General features: G+C 46.9%; 1 protein-coding gene across 2 annotated transcripts in view; it reads right to left on the bottom strand.

The window, feature by feature from the left end:
* The window catches only part of PRKCA (protein kinase C alpha), a 1,238,381-nt gene that overhangs the window by 14,642 nt on the left and 1,204,523 nt on the right, over window positions 1-19,216 (bottom strand). For both annotated transcript variants that reach the window (XM_069199886.1, XM_069199888.1), the window contains one exon: window positions 9,018-9,158. In XM_069199886.1, coding sequence (XP_069055987.1) covers window positions 9,018-9,158 — 141 coding nt within the window. The remainder of the gene's footprint in view (window positions 1-9,017; window positions 9,159-19,216) is intronic.

The following is a 19,216-nucleotide window of genomic DNA, read 5'->3' as shown; positions in this document are numbered from 1 at the left end:
ACATACTTTAAAAGACTAGGTGTACCTTTGATTGTTAAACCTAGTTCCCGAACCACTCCACTGTATTGGCTGGGATTGCTATTGCAGTTTTAAAATATTTTGGAAATAAGGCAAACTACTTGACGATAATAACCACGGGATATCGAGGCACTGCTGCTCTAATTACTAAACTAATTTGAAAGTGAAATAAAATCTAATTTTAGACGGAGAAACTGAGTTAAAGTCTTTTGTAGTTCTGTAACCAGCACAACACTCCACTCATTTCATTTTGTGTACGTTCTATAAAATTCCAAAATGTATTTCTTGAAATGTCATTCGTGGACCTATTGCATAGGTTTAGATAAACAAAGCATGCATCATAGATTCATGAATGATTGCTGCTGCAGGCAGTGACTTCACCATGTCATGAATATGGGCTCAGACTCCAGTAGGAATTGCAGTGATTGCAAATGTTACTTTTCCTGATTCACTGCCTCCATACCTGTCCTACCAAATTAACCTAGTAACTTAAAGGGAAAGTCCCATGCAATCCTCATGGGGTGTCATGCCCTTAATTTGGATATATTGCTTTAGAAGGGCCTGAGAAGCACCGCTGAATTCAACTTAGGGGTGTGTGCACGAAAGGCAATACTTTACGCTCTCACTGGAATACGCATGAGTAGAGTAATTTTGAATGTGAATCATTAAACAGTGCTAAATGTGGGCCGTGATTCAGACCGCTGCAGCAATGATTATTATCACTTTGAGTTGTAATCATTTTAGATAAACTGTGAGGAAACAGGAAGCAAATACTGTTCATGCCACTCGGAACTACGAAAAATACCACACCCAACTCATCCTCTCCCTCTCCCGCAACCCCACCACCACCAAAACCAACCTACACGCCGCTCTCCTAGACACCGCCAACTGGATGACCACTAACCATCTCAAGCTCAACTCAAACAAAACCGAAGTCATCATCTTCAGCCCCAACAAAACCACATGGGACGCCTCCTGGTGGCCCACCGCCCTAGGCCCCACACCCACCCCCGCAACCCACGCACGCAACCTCGGCATCATCCTCGACCCCGCCCTCTCCATGACAGAGCAAATCAATGCTCTAACCTCCTCCTGCTTCCACACACTTCGCACCCTAAAAAAATCCTTCAAATGGATCCCCCCAGAGACCAGAAAGACAGTCACCCATGCACTCATCAGCAGCAGACTGGACTACGGCAACGCCCTCTACACCGTCACCACACTCAAACTCAAACGCAAACTCCAAAGAATCCAGAACACAGCCGCGCGCCTCGTCCTTGGCCTCCCCCGACACGAACGAATCTCACCACACCTCAAATCCCTACACTGGCTCCCCATAGACAAGAGAATCACATTCAAGATCCTCATCCATGCACACAAATCCCTCCGCAACACCGGCCCAACCTACCTCAATGAAAGAGTAAACTTCCACACTCCCACACGCAACCTCCGATCAGCCGACCTCGCCCTAGCCACAGTCCCCCGCATCCAGCACACCACCACAGGAGGCAGGTCTTTCTCCTACCTCGCCCCCAAAACCTGGAACTCCCTCCCCACCGACCTTCGCAAAACCAAAGACCTACTGGTCTTCAGAAAGAACCTCAAGACTTGGCTGTTCGACCAGTGACCCTCCCTGAAAAGGCCCCCACTCCCCCACTCCCCCACCCCCCCACAAGGCCCCCCCCCCACAGTGCCTTGAGACCCTCACGGGTGAGTAGCGCGCTCTACAAATCCCTTTGATTGATTGATCCACAGAACCAGCATCTATTCTGGCCACACATGTATACAGTAGGTACACAGGAGGAATTCACCTTAGAAACATGGGGTTGGGGAAAACACAATCAAAGTTCAGACTTGCCTGCAGAATGTAGCTCCCTCCTCCCCCCCCCACTTCATTGTCTTTCAATGAGGACATGCCTGCCTGTAAATATACAAATTTCCTACATTTTTCTGATTTCTGTACTAATTTGCTATGTTTTGCTGAGTCCACCGTGAACTATGCTAACAGCATTTTCATAGCACACACCATTCTCATTGGAAGACGACCTATTTGTATTACTGTTATTTCCAAGTAGTGCTTATGTTTTTTTTGCTGCCATTTGTCCACAAAGGCTACGTGCTGGGATTATGAACACAAATGTTGCTATATAAAAAGTGTTAAATTGATAAGCATCTTTTCAGTCGCTAATGGGACTAGGTCTACTGTAACATCTATGCAGATCATATCAAGACTAAGAAAACTCAATAGTCTAGTGCAAAAGATTAACTGATGGCAATTGTAACAGGACATTATGGCCCTCATTCTGACCTTGGCGGGCGGCGGAGGCCGACCGCCAAAGTCCCGCCGTCAGGTTACCGTTCCGCGGTCGAAAGACCGCGGCGGTAATTCTGACTTTCCCGCTGGGCTGGCGGGCGGTCGCCTTCAGACCGCCAGCCAGCCCAGCGGGAAAGAGGCTTCCACGATGAAGCCGGCTCGGAATCGAGCCGGCGGAGTGGAAGCTGTGCGACGGGTGCAGTTGCACCCGTCGCGTATTTCACTGTCTGCGCAGCAGACAGTGAAATACATTTAGGGGCCCTCTTACGGGGGCCCCTGCAATGTCCATGCCAGTGGCATGGGCACTGCAGGGGCCCCCAGGGGCCCCGCGACCCCCCCTACCGCCATCCGGATCTCGGCGGTCCGACCGCCGGGATCTGGATGGCGGTAGGGGGGGTCGGAATCCCCGCGGCGGTGCAGCAAGCTGCGCCGCCGCGGAGGATTCAATGGGGCCGCGGTACACTGGCGGGACCCCGCCAGTGGTGCCGGTCCGACCGCGGCTTTACCGCCGCGGTCGGAATCCCCATTGGAGCACCGCCGGCCTGTCGGCGGTGCTCCCGCGGTCCTCCGCCCTGGCGGTCAAAGACCGCCAGGGTCAGAATGACCACCTATATTTGGTCTTAAACTACACCTGTTTTAAGTAACATAAAAACCATTCTTGCAAATGTTCACCGTTGAATGTGAATTACAGAAAGAGAATTACATTTCTACACTTGATCCCCTAGCAGGAATTCAGTATTATTGATGTTTGGTATAACGCTGGAATTCATTCAAAGCTGGTTGAAGCAGAGGAATTTGCAAGAAGCTGTACATTTGTTTCACTGATTTCAGGAAATAAGTGGCAATCAGTCACCTATGTTTTGGAAGATGGAAGTCAGATAGGTGCTCCAAAATGGGACAAGAACATAATAAAGTAAACGGGTGATGGAATAAGTCCTTAGAGAACTGCTTAGGCCAGATGGGCATTACTGGAGGGACACGTCTAGTTTCCAGCAGGCAATCAGACAGGCAACACTGTCTGGTTATGGACGGGAGTGATGAGACTTCATAAATTTGGTGTTACAGTACACAGCGACAAATGTCCATTAATGAATTCCAGTTTAGAGTACTTTAGGTTCATCTAGTCAGCCAATGGAGTCAACGTGGACCTCAACAATGGGCAAAGCATCAAGTGATACGCTGCACATCAAAATGTGTCACAAGACAAAGCCATATGGTCTTTTGGTTTGGGCGAGAGATGTTCCTACTTTTGTTCCGGGGATGGGGAGTTGGGTTGTTAATTGTTGGGATTTATGGGTGGGGATAACTGAGCATCTATCAGATTTCACTATGAGCATGGCGCTGACTTAGGATTCTATTAAAGTGGATGGAGCGAGTGGAAATACCAGTGGAGTGATACTGGACCAAGGGGTGGGGGGTTGGGGGGGACGGGGAGTCTCCATAATGATAATGCTAAAATCATATAAATACCTCTCGTGGAATGTAAGGGGAATGCATTAGATGGCCAAAAGATATTAAAAAAATCATTCCTACAACGTAGGCGAATTCAAATAGCAATGCTCCAAGAAACTCATCTGACACAGGCAGAGGGGAAGGCATTACAAAACAGATGGCGAGGTCAGGCATATTTTACTTCTTATTCTGCATTTGCGAGGGGTACTCTAATTTGGATCCGATCTGGGGTTCCATTCCGGGTGCTGGATAGCCTCTTAGACCCTGAGGCAAGGTTTGTGCAGTTCGGGGCCGGTGGATGGTAGGGACCTTACGCTGATTAATGTATATGCACCCAACACACACCAGGGGGAATTCTTAACAAACATATCAGGATTATTGGCCCCTTACTTGCAGTCCTCAGTCATACTGGGGGGAGATTTCAATTGTGTGGGGGGTCCTATCCTGGACAGATCACACCCACCTCTACATGATTCGCCATTAACGAGAGCATCTCGTAATTTCTCGACCTGGCAAAGGAACTGGGGGCTGATCGACGCCTGGCGTAGACTACACCCAGATGAAAGAGATTACTCATTCTTTTCTCAGCTACATGGGTTGCATGTTAGACTAGATGCATTCCTCTGTACCTCAGACGTATTCCCCCAGATACACAATACAGAATATTTAACCCGCACATTATCTGATCATAACCTCCTGTTATTATCAATGAGATGGGGGTCTCCTATCCCCAGCATTCCCACTTGGAGGCTAAAACCTGACACTCTTGAGGACCCGCTCTTTCGGGGGGAGCTGCGGCAGCACATCACTCAGTTTTTTAAAGAAAATTACGCATCTGCTGTTAACACCTTGAGTGAATGGGACGCTTTTAAAGTGGTGATTAGGGGTAGATGTTTAGCAGGCGCGGTGGGGGTGTGTAGGACCCTACTAGGAGACACAGAACACGCTGAAGATAAACTGAGGGAAGCCGAGAGAGACTGACCTGAGAACCCGCACCTGCAGAAATCCATTTTAGAACTTAGGGTGGAGGTGGCAGATTGTACAGAACGCCTCTGATGCTTTGACTTTAGAAGTTACCTCGCCCGCTTGCATGGGGAGAGAGACAAGGCGGGCCGTCTACTTGCATGGGTAGTATCACAGTCCAACAGGTCCCCAGTCATAGTGGATATAACCACGGAACAGGGGGCTCACATATACGGACAAGAACAAATCAATGCGCATTTTGCATCCTTTTATGAACACCTATACAAGAATAGAACTGATCGCCCCTTGGGATCCATAATGGACTATTTAGCGGGTCTGCAAATGAGCTCATTACCGCCTGATGCCCAGGGACTACTAGATGGGCCTATTACACAAACAGAAATCAGTGAAGCCATTAAAAGCCTGGCTAGAGGGAACACCCCTAGGACAGATGGCCTCCCTATTGAATTTTACGCCGCTTATACAGACATACTCTCACCATGACTAGAAAGCCTATACAAAACGGCCAAAGAGCAGGGCGAGTTACCAACTATGGCTCGGGAGGCGATTATAATTCCCCTCCTCAAACCTGGTAAAAATGCTGCAGAGGTGGGAGCTTACAGGCCATTATCCACGTTAAACCTTGATTATAAAATTATCAGTAACATCTTAGCAACCAGACTGCTCTCATTTATGGCCACATTGATACATCCTGACCAATCAGGCTTCATCCCAGGGGGTAGCACTGCCAGCAACATAGACTCCTAGCCATTATGAGAGACCAGTCAGCTAGGACCTCCCACACCGGAGTATTGGCAGTAGACATTGAGAAAGCATTTGACAGTTTGGACTGGGAGTTTCTTTACACAGTAATGGCCCATCTGAAAATAGGACCTGACTATATCTCCTGGGTGAAACTCTTATATAATAAACCCACGGCTAGAGTGTGCACGGGTCAGACGATCTCCAGAAGCTATGGGGTCGAACGGGGAACTAGACAGGGGTGCCCATTGCCCCTGCTTCTTTTTGCCCTGGCGGTGGAACCTTTAGCAGCAGCTACTAGGGCGGGAGGAGGAGGTCTGGGAATAATGGCAGGAGGAGAGAGACATCGTATTGCCCTCTATGCAGACGACCTGTTAATATTTTTAGAAGACATCCAGAGAGATCTACCCTAGGCACAACGTTTGTTATCTCGGTTTGAGGAATGCTCGGGTCTGAAGTTAAATTGGGATAAAACTGGTTTGTTCCCACTGGGGGGACCCCAGGCTCCCCCACCGGACTTAGAACTAGTCTGATGGATCCCGACTGGGCTCCCTTATTTGGGTGTAAGAATCTATCACAACCTGCAGGATATTCTAGAAGGCAACATTGGTAGCTCCATACGTTCTATAAAAACTTGCATATCATTCTGGCAGACCTTACCACTATCAGTGATAGGGAGAATAGCAATTCTCAAAATGATTGTACTCCCAAGGCTGCTGTATCACTTCGCGGTGTTGCCAATTTGGGTTCCTAGAATAATCTTTAAAGCACTAGAACCAATGATAACACCATTTATATGGGGAGAGGGAAGGAGGAGAGTAGCCCTGTCTAAACTTCAGCGACAAACCTCAGACGGCGGTCTAGTGGTACCAGATTTTGAATCTTATTACTTAGCGGCTCAACTTCAGTGGTTAGCGCAATGGAGGTCGAATAGAGCAGAGGTGAGGTCAGCTGTGAAGGCATTCATGCCTCCAGAACTCAGATTGTTTGAGGTGTTATTGAGAACCCCGGGGGATGGTAAAGAAAACCCTCTGGAATTGAAAATCCTGGCCCGGTGCTGGTGGACTTTTCTACGCACAATTGGGGTGAGGTTCCCATACTCCCCAGAATTGCCTCTTTTGTCATTACGAACCCTCCCGCACCGGGGCTCATGGACGGAACTTAAGTGCTGGGCTGAGGCAGGGATCCTTAAAGTGGGGGACCTTTTTAAGGACAAAGAGCTAATGTCCTTTGAGGCCCTTAGGGCGAAATTTGGAATACCAGGGGGACACGGTTTGCTGCATGGGGCACTGGTGGCCTGAATACCAGGGGGACACGGTTTGCTGCATGGGGCACTGGTGGCCTGCATCCGTAGACACTGGCAGAAGAGAGGGGGGGGAACCCACAACTCAGGCTATATGCACTTACTTGGCTTCTGCAACTGGTACATACAAGGCAGTCTCGACTCTCTATGGCCTATTACAGGCAGACAGAACTTCCCCCTTGACCCCACTTAGACAAATGTGGGAAAAAGACCTATGCCTACATATTCCGGAAGAGGAGTGGGAGCTTATCCTAAAGGGACTTGCTAGAGCAACATGAAATGCCAGATTCAAACTCATAAATTTTTATGTGCTCTACCAAGCATACTTGACGCCAGCACGTATTAACAAATATTTTAGGAAAGTAACCGAAGGTTGCCCTAGATGTGGCTTGATGGGGACATAATTCAGGCATATGTTCTGGGACTGTCCCAACCTGGACCACTACTGGACCGAGGTACTCCTCATTTTATCACAACTTTTAGAAAAAGCAATGCCTCTTACACTGGTTTCCACACCACGCTAAGACTAAAGTCTCCGATAGGTTCCAGGACCTGGCTCTTTCTTTGGCCAGGTGAGAAATCGCAGCATCTTGGAAAAACCCAAGGGGGCCCAGAGCGTCCCATTGGAAAACTGAGTTATCTAAATGAGCAAATAGCGAAGGGACTATTCTACACCGAGAAGCCAGGCGTGGTATCCAATCCCCAGAAGTGGCGGAGGGGTGGGAGATTTTGCTTGAGACCTTTAAGGCCGAAACGCATAACTGAACACTCCCCCGGGGGGCTCAATCCACACATGAGGATTCTGTCCTTAGATTGTCTTGCTATGCATAGAACCCAAGAAACCTTAAACACACCATAGAGCTCACTAAGGGAGGGAATAGGGGTGGGATAATGGGTGGGAAGTTAATGTGTTGTTCTAAGTTAATTCTAATAGTATATGAACATTGAATTGAGAATCATTGTAGCCATATGACTTGTTTGTAAACTGAATGATCGAGACTACTTTGAAGGCTGTATATTTGCAAATAAAACTTAAAATCACAATAAAATATGGTTAAAAAAAAGACAAAGCCATATGGTCGTACCCATGTAATGTAGGAGGCTAATAATGAGCTGCACACCTTATGCTAAGTCACTGAGAAAGAAAAGGAACCCGTCTCCACTCTCACAGAAAAACTCAATGGGGACAGCTTTGGTTGATGCTACTCGAGCTGACTGGGTCTGACTTGGACTTCCCTTCTCCAGGCAGAGCATGGGCACTGCTTCCTCTACAGGCAGCTTGCGAAAGTGTATATTTTCGGTTTCCGATAGGCGTAGATTGAAGAAATACAACATAAATAAGGGTAAAGCATCACCACCAAGTCCAAATTATTCCCTAAACTGTGCCTGCTAAGACGTAAAGATTCTATTCATGGTTCACCATTGGCGTGTACGCTTCTGCATGCGGGGCACAGCTGGGCTGACAAGGGGAGAATAGTGTATGCTGTGCTGAACATTCACAGAGGAGAGCAGTGACTGACGAGATACAGCACGGGCTGCTTGCACAAATCTGTCGAGTATCAGATGGCATGAAACAAATGAAGTCCCGCGTGTACAATGAGACTATTAGTGGAACTGGTTTAGCTTTTTCAGAAACATGCCCTCAGGCAATTAATACGTGTTTAATGACAATAAGCAGATAATCTCAAGGGATGTCATATTAACCCAAACTATACAGACGTAATTGGAGAGGGGACATACAATGGTGGATCAGGACCCTATGTTGGGGAATTTCACCGCCACACACAGCAGTGACGGCATGTTTCTGAGAGTTACAGTCAATGTGAGACCAGGTACAGGACGGGGTAGGGTGGGGGTGGGGGTGGATTTGAAACCCCAAAACGTGTGCAAAATGCAATATTGTTTGAGTTTCTTGTTGGAAACACTGGTAGAGGACATTATTCACTATTCCTGCTCTGGGGCTCTAAAACCCGCCTGTGATAATAATTCAACTGAGCAGTAAATGCATTTCTCTCTGGTAGTTTTATGCCCAAATATCTCTTGTCAGTTGAAGTGAAGGGATACATGGGATGACTTATAGGTGAAATGTACAACTTTTCTGTCAGCTATGAGAACAGATTCCAGGAGTCATTTAACAAATGACAAGGACTCTATTACAAATTTGCTCTTAATCCACCACCAACAAAAACAATGTTGTTTACTCACCACTTTCGGCTTGTAGGGCGGCTGGATCTCTCTGTTCTCCAGTTTGTCCCAATCGATTCTCCTGAAGAAGGCGTGCTCTCGGATGTCCCGTTCCCCCTCCGGCCCGCAGCCAAGGCGTTTGGCAGGGTGCTTTGTCATCAGCTACAAATCAAGAGACCAACCACAAGACTGAAGTGCCTTTCACAATGGAGGGTTAATCGGTTATTCATGGGAAGGCTGTTATTATTACAGTGAACAAAAAAAGACCTATTTCAGTCAAAATCAATCTCGGAAAGACAGCATGGATAATTTGGGCTTTTCATGCAGATGGCCTAGTGTGAGATATGTCAGGATTGCGCGAACTCTTTTGCTTAACCATTCTCGGTCATGCGTCACCATAAGTGCACAGTATGTGTCTGTAGGAGCAAGGATTTATAGCACAGTATGACAATTTGCCGTGCATCACTCATTGTGATCCCTCGAGCACTTAACTGGATTTGAAGCCAGTGTTGCACCCAGAGTCATAGGAGAGATGATTTCTTCACAGAGACTACCAGTGCTGAAAGGGCGGCTCTCATACAACGGGGCTGTAAACCTTCTTTATACTAGAGAAAGGAGTAGCCAGAAAAATAAAATAACCTCCACGTTTAATCCCATCTCGAATGGCAATGGACAAGTGAGTGAGGCTAGCCTGGCACTCATTTGAGGGGTTGTTGCCCTCGTGGGAAATTTGACACACGTGTCCTAACTCTGTGCTTTACACACCTATCCTCTGCCTTCTGTCTAGACATCCATACTTCCTTTCATCCACTTACTGATCCCTTTTCCTTCTCAGCCGTGTCTTCATCCTTCTCATCCACCTATTCACTTATCAATCTTCTCTCCTCCACACTTCTCTCGTTCATCTATTCTTCCCTCACTCCCTTCCTTTTTCGTTCCTCACGCACATCTGCATTACACTACCTTCTAGCAGTGTTACTTACGATGATATCCTTGGAGCCAAGTGTCCCTGATCAAAGGCAAAAGAGCCATCAACAGTATTTTAAATGTTTTATGTTATACAGAACTGTTCAGGGAGACCCAGACACCTGCTCAAGCTGATGAAGTGGGGTGTTCATGACTCCCCTGACACCTAACATGCATGTCTAAATTATATATCTTACATTTTTGCTCCGATTCTCAGCGTTGACGCTTGTCTACATTTCTTACCAGCAAGGGTCACAAAATGAGGAAAGATGAGCCTCCTGAGATTTCAGGAAAAAAATTACCCTGAGAGTAATTACTGTGGAGAGCTTTCAAAATGATCAAATACTTTCATTCAAAAGCCATGCAAATAGCCCTCACTTAATTTTGAGTTAACGAGCAGCCTTGTATGATGAAATGCAGCTAACTAAAAGAGATGTATTTGTTTCATGGCTGATCAGAATTGTTCTTGTTCTTTCAAATACGATATAGTACCAGCATTAAGATATTCTCTAAACATTGGCTAGTTTTGTAGAGAAGATTGATCAGTCCAAGTTTTCACAATTTTGTTGGAGTGTGGACACCAAGATTAGAAAACAGGGCTACTACTTACAAATTCTGCAACTTAGCAACTAGACTGTGTAGCTGTTCGCCACTTTAAGCTGATCAGCTGGAATCAGGACATGGATCATCAAACCTGGTTGTATTTTGCAATTATATCTCCATAATATGGCTTCAACTTTATATATGATGGCCTTTGACTTAGTTATGAGTTACTTTTGGACCAACCAGTTGTGCGGGCAGATTTAAGATAATAAGTACAAGTTACTTACCTTCAGTAACAAAATATCTGATAGAGACATATTCTAGTTGCAAATTCCTTACCTTAGAATTTTGCCCCAGGTGTCAGACTGGATCCAGAGATTTTTTCTTTGAGAACTACCCTTGCGCGTCGGTAGGTGGTGTCGGTCGACTCCGCGGGCATCATTGGCGTCGTAGTCGCGGTGACGATGTCGGGAGTAGTACATAGACGTGGCCTTAGCGCAGTGACGTTAGTTTATTTTAACGACTTTCCAAGCCAAAGCGCAGAGCCGCCAAGAACACTGAGATTGGTGCGCCAGAGCTAAGGACCTGATTGGGGAATCCCTGACCCTAGAAATCAGTTTTCAAGCGGGGAGGATGGGTGGGCCAGTAAGGAATTTGCAAATATGTCTCTACCAGTTATTTTGTTACCGAAGGTAAGTAAGTTGTACATCTGATAGAGACTTCTAGTTGCAGATTCCTTACCTTAGACTAGATACCCAAGCAATGCAATCCTCGGAGGTGGACTGCAAACAAAGATCATACTAGAAAGTCCTGCAGGACCAAATGACCAAAGTAGCTGTCCCAATGGACCTGATTGTCGAGGCAGTAATGTTTAGCAAACATGTGCCGGGATGCCCAAGTAGCTGCCTGGCAGATATCCAGGACAGGAACTCCGTGTGATAGCACAGTGGAAGCACCATTTGCTCTGGTGGAATGAGCACGTAAGCCCACAGGGGGTTGCTTCTTGGCCAAAGCGTAGCACATCTTGATGCAAAGAAGTATCCATCGAGAGATGGTAAGTTTTTGCACTGCCTTCCCTTTATTCGCACCCACATATCCAACAAAGAGTTGATCGTCCACCCGGAAATCTTTACTACGCTTGAGATATAACGCCAACGCTCTTTTTGGGTCCAGACAGTGGAGTCTCTCCTCCTCATGAGGAGGATATGGGGGTGCGTAGAAAGTAGGCTAGGTGATGGACTGGCCTACATGAAAAGGTGTAACAACCTTGGGAAGGAAGGAAGCCTTAGTGAGCAACACCACTTTGTCAGGGTGCACAGACAAATATGGGGCCTTTGAAGAAAGAGCTTGAAGCTCACTCACTCTGCGAGCAGAAGTGATGGCAACAAGAAAGACAGTCCTAAAAGTGAGGAGCCTTTAGAGGGCAATTGTGCATCGGCTCAAATGGAGAACACATTAAGTAAGTATGGACAAGATTGAGGTCCCACTGAGCCATAATAAATGGAGTGGGAGGAAATACATGGGTGAGACCTTTAAGGAATTGATTGACAATAGGAGACATAAAGAGTGAGGGGTGATCAGGTAAGCTAAGAAAGGCTGAAATAGCCAATAAATACCCTTTAAGGGTGCCCAAAGCAGAGCCCTGCTGGGCTAAAGAAAGAATCAACAAAAGAACCTCAGAAAGAGGAGCAGAGAGCGGATCAATAGATTTGTTGGTATACCATGCCACAAATTTATGCCAATGACAGGCGTATACCGTTTTGGTGGAGGGACGCCTGGCTGCCAAGATAACGTCACAGACTCCGGGTGGAAGGGCAAAAGCCGTCAACTACTGCCGCTCAATCGCCACGCATTAAGGTGGAGATTGGACAGGTTCGGGTGGAGAAATGTCCCTTGCTGCTGCGACAGAAGATCCTCCCAAAGAGGCAGTCTGAGGAGAGGATCGGTGGCCATGCTCAATAGCTCTGGATACCATACTCTCCATGGCCAGTCCGGAGCCACCAAGATAACTTGGGCCGGTCATTCCTGATCTTCTTGAGAACTCTGGGCAGAAGTGGTATAGGTGTAAAGGAGGCAGGAGTTCCACTCAAGATGAAGTGTCTCTGAGTGCCACCTTGGAAACTCCAACGTGGAAAACAGCTGACATTGCCCGTTCTCTGTGGAGGAGAACAGATCTAACCAAAGCCCTTCCCACTGCTGAAAGAGACCTTGCGCCACCTCCGGGTGGAGACACCATTCGTGATCGGCTATGCACCGACGGCTGAGTTCATCTGCTCTGGCGTTCAGAGAGCCCGTCAGATGTTGACCACCAGGGTAATGTCCTGAAGTTCCAGCCATGTCCAGAGGCGTAGTGGCTCCAGATAAAGGGTCCAGGACCCTATTCCGCCCTGTTTGTTGCAGTACCACATGGAGGTAGTGTTGTCCGTAAACACTTGCTCTACTTTCCCTTTGAGAGAGGGAAGAAATGCTTTCAATGCAAGCCAGATCGCCCAGAGCTCCAGAAGATTGATATAAGCCCAATCTCCGCCGGACGCCAGAGGCCTCTGATTCTCCACCGCTCCCATGTGGCCTCCCCTACCCAGAAGTGACGCATCTGTCACTATGGCTAGATCTGGCTGAGGAAGGGAGCAGTATCTGCTGTGGACCCAATGTGGATTCAAAAGCCACCACTGCAGGTCTTTCGCAGTCCCCTCGGAGATCTGGACCATTTTGGAGAGATTTTCCTGATGCTGCACCCACTGGAACTTCAAGTCCCACTGCAGAGCCCGCATATGCCATCTGGCATGTGTTACTAGCAGGATGCAGGAGGCCATGAGGCCCAGCAGCCTCAGAGTCAGTCTCACCAAAACCCAAGACAGAGGCTGAAAGATCAGAATCATAGCCTGAATACCTTGGACTCGCTTTTTGGGAGGTAAGCCCGAAACTGCACTGTGTCAAGTACAGCTCCAATGAAAGGGAGCATCTGAGAGGGAGTCAGGTGTGACTTCGGCACATTTATAGTGAACCCCAGATTGTGCAGGAGGCTCGCTGTAGTCTGAAGGTGGGAGACACCTTTCTGGGGAGAGTATGCCTCCAACAGCAAGTCCTCGAGGTAGGGGAAGACTGAAACCCATAACCACCGCCATCACTTTCGCGAACACCAGAGGGGCACTAGTAAATCTGAAGGGGAGCACAGTAAGCTGAAAGTGCCCGTGACCTACCACGAATAATAGGTAACGTCTGTGGGCAGGCAGGATGGGAATGTGGAACTAAGAGTCCTGCAAATCCAACGCTACCATCCAGTCTCATGGATTCAAGGCAGTCAAGACCTGAGCCAGGGTGAGAATTTTGAATTTCTCCTTCTTGAGGAAGTAATTGAGGTCCCGAATGTCTAGGATAGGACGTAAGACCTTGTCTTTTCTGGGCACCAGAAAGTAGCAGGAATAACAACCACAACCTACTTCAGGCACAGGTACGTTCTCTATGGCTCCATTGGCCAAGAGAGCTGCGACTTCCTGGGGAAGAAGTGCCAAATGATCCTCCAAAAGATGTTTTATTAATGGAGGCATGGCTGGTGGGGCAGATTTGAAGGGGAGGGAGTAGCCCCTTTGAACTATCTGCAAAACCCACCTGTCCGTAGTGATGGATTCCCAGTGGGGCAGGTGATGGCGAATCCTGCAGCCAACTGGATCGGAGTGAAGGGACGGACTAGGAGGGTTGGACGCTGCAGCGGGGGTGGGATGGACTGGGCAGACCTCTGTTTCCATGTCCTGCGCCTTCATGGGATTCCTCGACCCGGCCATGTAGTGGCTAAACAGCATGGGTGGCCTGGTGGCTGGGATGGGGACACAACAGGGAGTCCCTACCTTGGCCACGAAAGGGGCGAAAGGTGGACTGCTGGGGGCGAGAGGCAGTGGAAAGGTCAAGGGACAGAGCCGTAGCCCAAGAGTCCTTGAACCTCTCCAAAGTCCAGTTCGCCTTGTCTCCAAAGAGACGGGAGCCATCAAAGGGCATGTCCATAAGAGACTGTTGGACATCCCCCCAAAAAACAGAAGTACGCAAACAGGCATGGCACCTCCAGGCCACTGTCATCACAACTGATCTGCCTAGAGAGTCGGTCGTGTCCAGCCCACATTTGATCATGAACTTTGCTGCATCTCTCTCATTGGTGACAGCTTGGGAGACGTTAGCACGGGCCTCCTCTGGTGTCTGTGGCAGAACTTGCGCGACCATATCCAACATAGAGTGGGTATAGCGGCCCACAATGCATGCAGTGTTCATGGACTGCAGCGAGAGACTGGAGGAAGAAAATGTCTTCTTCCCAAATTGTTCCAGCCTTTTTGATTCCCTATCCTCGGGTGCGGAAGGAAATATGCCAGAGAAAGAGGAAGCCTGGATGACAAGACTCTCAGCCGTGGGGTGTTGGGACAGGAATTTAGGGTCATTCAGGGCGGGCTGATGGCAGCGTGCAATAGTCCTGTTCACAAAGCCCCCATGTTGGGTTTGGACCAAGTACCCAAGAGGACATTGGTGAGGGCTTTATTGAATGGTAGAAGGGGCTCGGATGTGGAAACCCCTGGCTGAAGCACCTCCATCAGGAGATTTGACCTGACCTGAACAGTAAGCAACTCAAGGCCAAGGACCTCAGCCGCCCTAGTGACCACCAAATAATATGTTGTTCCCTCCGCTGTAGCCACTGTGGGAAAAGACAGCATGCCAGCGTCTGGAGAAGTGTCCAGGCCACTGGCATCACCCCAACTCCTGTGCCCAGTCCAAAGCAGGGTCCTTCTGGTATTCATAAGGGTCCATGGACCCCCCCAATCCTTCCCCGAATTTGTACCCACAACAAAAAGGGTCAGAATCTGACTTAGGGTGAGTAGACCCCATTGAAGACAGAGACTGCGTCGGCTGACGCTGTTCCAACTCCGATTCGTCGGGGATGAGGATCAGGTGGTGCCCACCATCGACGTCAGCAGCGTCAACAATCGAACCGGCGCCGGGGAAGGTCTCAGTGGTACGACCGGCATCGGTGCGGATCCGTGAGCGGATCTGGAGGGGACCTCGGTGGCCGTAGCCACCGGCACCTAACTCGAAGGTCCCCTGACTGAACCCCTTGGGCCCGAAGACACTGTATCGGGGTTGGCCTGCCCAAAAAGGAGGCGCATGCCCTCATAAAACTCTTTCAATTGGGCAGGGGTCGCTCCGGTTTCTGGAAATTCAGGGAAGCGTGGAGCGGCACCAGAAGCAGGCTCCGATGACAGAGGCCTTGAGCGTCTACGCTCCTCCTGCATCACATCAGCCAAGCGACAGGGTGAATTCGAAAGGTGACAGGACCGCTTCGCCTTCTTCTGATTCTTCTTACCTTGGCCCAAGGATTTAGAGGAGGAAGAATGGTGGTGGCTCCGCGAGCGGTCTCAAGACCTTCCCCTTGAGCAAGACCGGGACCTACATGGAGTCGAGTGCCAAGCCACCATGAGCTTGAGGGACCGCTCCCTTAAGGCATTTGGGTGCATGGCCCGGCACTCTGAGCATGACTTCGGGGTCGTGGTCACGCTACAGGCATCACAAACAGACCCAATGCGGATCCTTCACCGACATCATGCGGTGTCAGTCTTCGCACAGCTTGAAACTGGTCTTCGGGGCCATCTCAACGCATCAAAAACTCACCAGAAAACTCAACAAAAGGGTCAAAATCGGTCAAAAAGGGACCACGGTAGCTCTCTCCGGATCAGCATGTGGCGCGGAAAGAAAAGAACCAACGTCACTGCACTGAGGCAGCATCTATGTACTACTCCCGATGTCATCACGGTGACTACGACGACAGATGCCACCTACTGATGCACAGGGGTATTGCTGGAAGAAAAAATCTCCAGATCCAGTCTGACGCCTGGGGGAAAATTCTATGGTAAGGAATCTGCAACTAGAAGTCTCTATGAGACCTACCTATATCATTTATATATTATAAACAAGATTTGGGTTTTAGTTTGATTCAGCTTCCTCTATTGGTTGCGAGTAAATACAATGATCTTGTTTGTTTTCAGTCTTCGATCAGCATAACCCATTCAAATTAAGCACATATGTCTGCCAGGTAACCCATATATATATGCAGGATTTTGATAGGAGGCTTGTGACTACCAAGGTGACAAAAAGCCCATTGAGCTACACGCCTTTTAAGTTTGGGAGTTTACGACCCCCACATAAGGCTCAATGAGAGTAAAAGGATTAGGCTATTTACTCATACTTGCTAAACTATAGGCAGGGAAAATTACAACTTTACAGAAGTTATTTTAGTCATGCAGATCAACAAAAAGTAATATTTACATTGAATATGTTACATTCACTAACCTACACATAGCAAAAACACATTTGTAGATTAGTCCTTACAAAGGTTAGCAAAAATAGGATTTAAACATAACATTGCTCTTTGGCTGAAGTCAGTCACGTAAATATGGGTTCCGCTCATGTTATCATTTTAATTGTAGGTAGTGAAGCATCCAACATTTAGATTTAAACACTAAATAACTTTTCAGTGGGCATGTACAGCTGAGTTACAATGTGTTTGTAAGTAAGATAATGTTACACTGCTTGCTATATATAAGCAGAAAAAACATCGCCTGCAGCTTACATATGAGTTTTCACCCTTGTGTAGCTTGCGTCTTAAGTGTCAAATGTCAAATATGCCAATTTAATTACATGAACGTTGATTTTGATAAATACAGCAAAAATTGGATTTCATATGAGCATAACATACCAATACAACCGAACAGAATGCTACAAGAACTAAACTCGATCACAATACAATCTATATTCAACAAAAATAGAATACAGCAACCCAAAAGAAAAATTAAACAGTAACCCGAAACCAAATCATATAACACTTCAGCAGCAAAACAACACCAAACAATAAGCACAACACAAAAACATCACAACAGATTAACACAGTAGAAAAACCATAACACAACGCACCAGAAATGTAAAGCAGTACACCTCACAACACAATACAATACCACATAAAGCAGAACAGAACACGGCAACACAACCACACAACCAATAAAGCAACACAAAAGTAAAACGCGACATAACACCACTAAAACCAACAGCATGAAATACACAAATAAAAAAAAGTCAGCACTATAATGAAATATCACCACAAAATGACAGAATACAGTGATGTAAAATAGAAAGAAAAAAAAAACGCTATCACCCACTTCTTAACTTTGTACATTTTCAAATGTCTATTTCAGAACAGCATACCATAAATCATTCTAATACATACACATAACAGTTATACGGTGTTACAATTCATGATGTCCTTTATCCTATACAAATCTCAGGCTTAAAACCGTAAAACCACCAATGAAGGATAAAAAGATGTGCGTACTGAATAACAACTGTAAATATCTAGGTTTTAACCAGCCCCAGACTGAAAAGCAGTGTGTTTCAGATTTTTTGAGATGTGATAAGCAAATGCTTTGGCTGACCAGCTCTTAGGTCCTTGAAGTAAATATTCAGGGAAATCTGAAAGGGCATGTGTAGGCTGATACCACACAAAGTGGTGATGCAAAAAATAAGAAGGGTGCCTAAATGGTTCTCTGACATGCTAAAGGGCTTTAGACAACCCCTTAGTAAATCGGAAGACAATGCAGTTCAATAGTCTGCTGGAGAGAGGTTCATGCCACCTCAGATCCATAAGTCTGGCTGGTGCATTCTATACAATATACAATGCCCTGGCCATTTACTATTGAAAATATGCACATTTTGATGTTTAGAACACTCGTTCTCATGGGGAAATCCTGAAATGAACTCCCCCTGCAGGTACGGACCTCCACCTCTCTACTGGAATTCTGGAGAACACTCAAGACATGGTTCTTTGACTGAGTCACCTGAACTATCATGACCTTATGCGCCTGGATACCCTCTTGGGTGATTAGTCGCACTATATAAATCCACCTGATTGATAAAGACATGAAATACATACTACGCTTTTTAGATACACGATCAATAGTGTATGCTTATCAACGCTTATGAAGCTCACAAAGTGCACACACTTTAAATCGGATCACTTCAAATGTCAGTTTTTCTACCACTCTTTTTAAGAATAGGAATCAAGCAAAGTGCCATAAATGCAGAGTTAGAAAAGTGAGACAGTCTTTTGTCATTTTTGCAGAAAAGTCTTTAAGCATAAGATCATCTAGTGCACACATACAGTACATACAGCCCGGATGACCATTTCAATGCACAGGCAATTTAAAAATTGCACTTGTGCTCAACGCATAGCACAGAAGATAATTTGTCGATATGGAGCACTGATAGATTGGGTTAGTATACTATGGTGACCAATAAATATGTTCTTGATGCCCTTGGGACTATCCTCCACAGAAGGCAGAAGACTAAAGGAAGTCAAATTAGTAGGAGCCAGAAAGTGTCACCAAGAAGGGGGCTGCCTTCATGCCAGAGCCACGAATGGTAAACTGTGTAGGAAGCTGGTTCTGTATATATTATACCAAAGTAAGGTATAGTGTGCATAGATTCAAATGGATCCCCAGAGGCTTTACAGAGAGCAAACTAGATAATACCAATGCCCTCTTTTGTGGCAGTGTGGACGAGCAGTTAGGCCGATCAGAGGGTAGTGCTAAGCATTTGTTGCGCGCACACAGTCAAGAAATGAGGCACACACTCAATGACTAACTCCAGTCCAACATTTATATATTAAAAAATATACTCTTACTTTT

The sequence above is a fragment of the Pleurodeles waltl genome, chromosome 7 (assembly GCF_031143425.1).
Source record: "Pleurodeles waltl isolate 20211129_DDA chromosome 7, aPleWal1.hap1.20221129, whole genome shotgun sequence".
Taxonomy (NCBI): Eukaryota; Metazoa; Chordata; class Amphibia; order Caudata; family Salamandridae; genus Pleurodeles; species Pleurodeles waltl.
The sequence above is the reverse complement of the archived record's forward strand: the minus strand, read 5'-3'. Positions and strand labels throughout refer to the sequence as shown.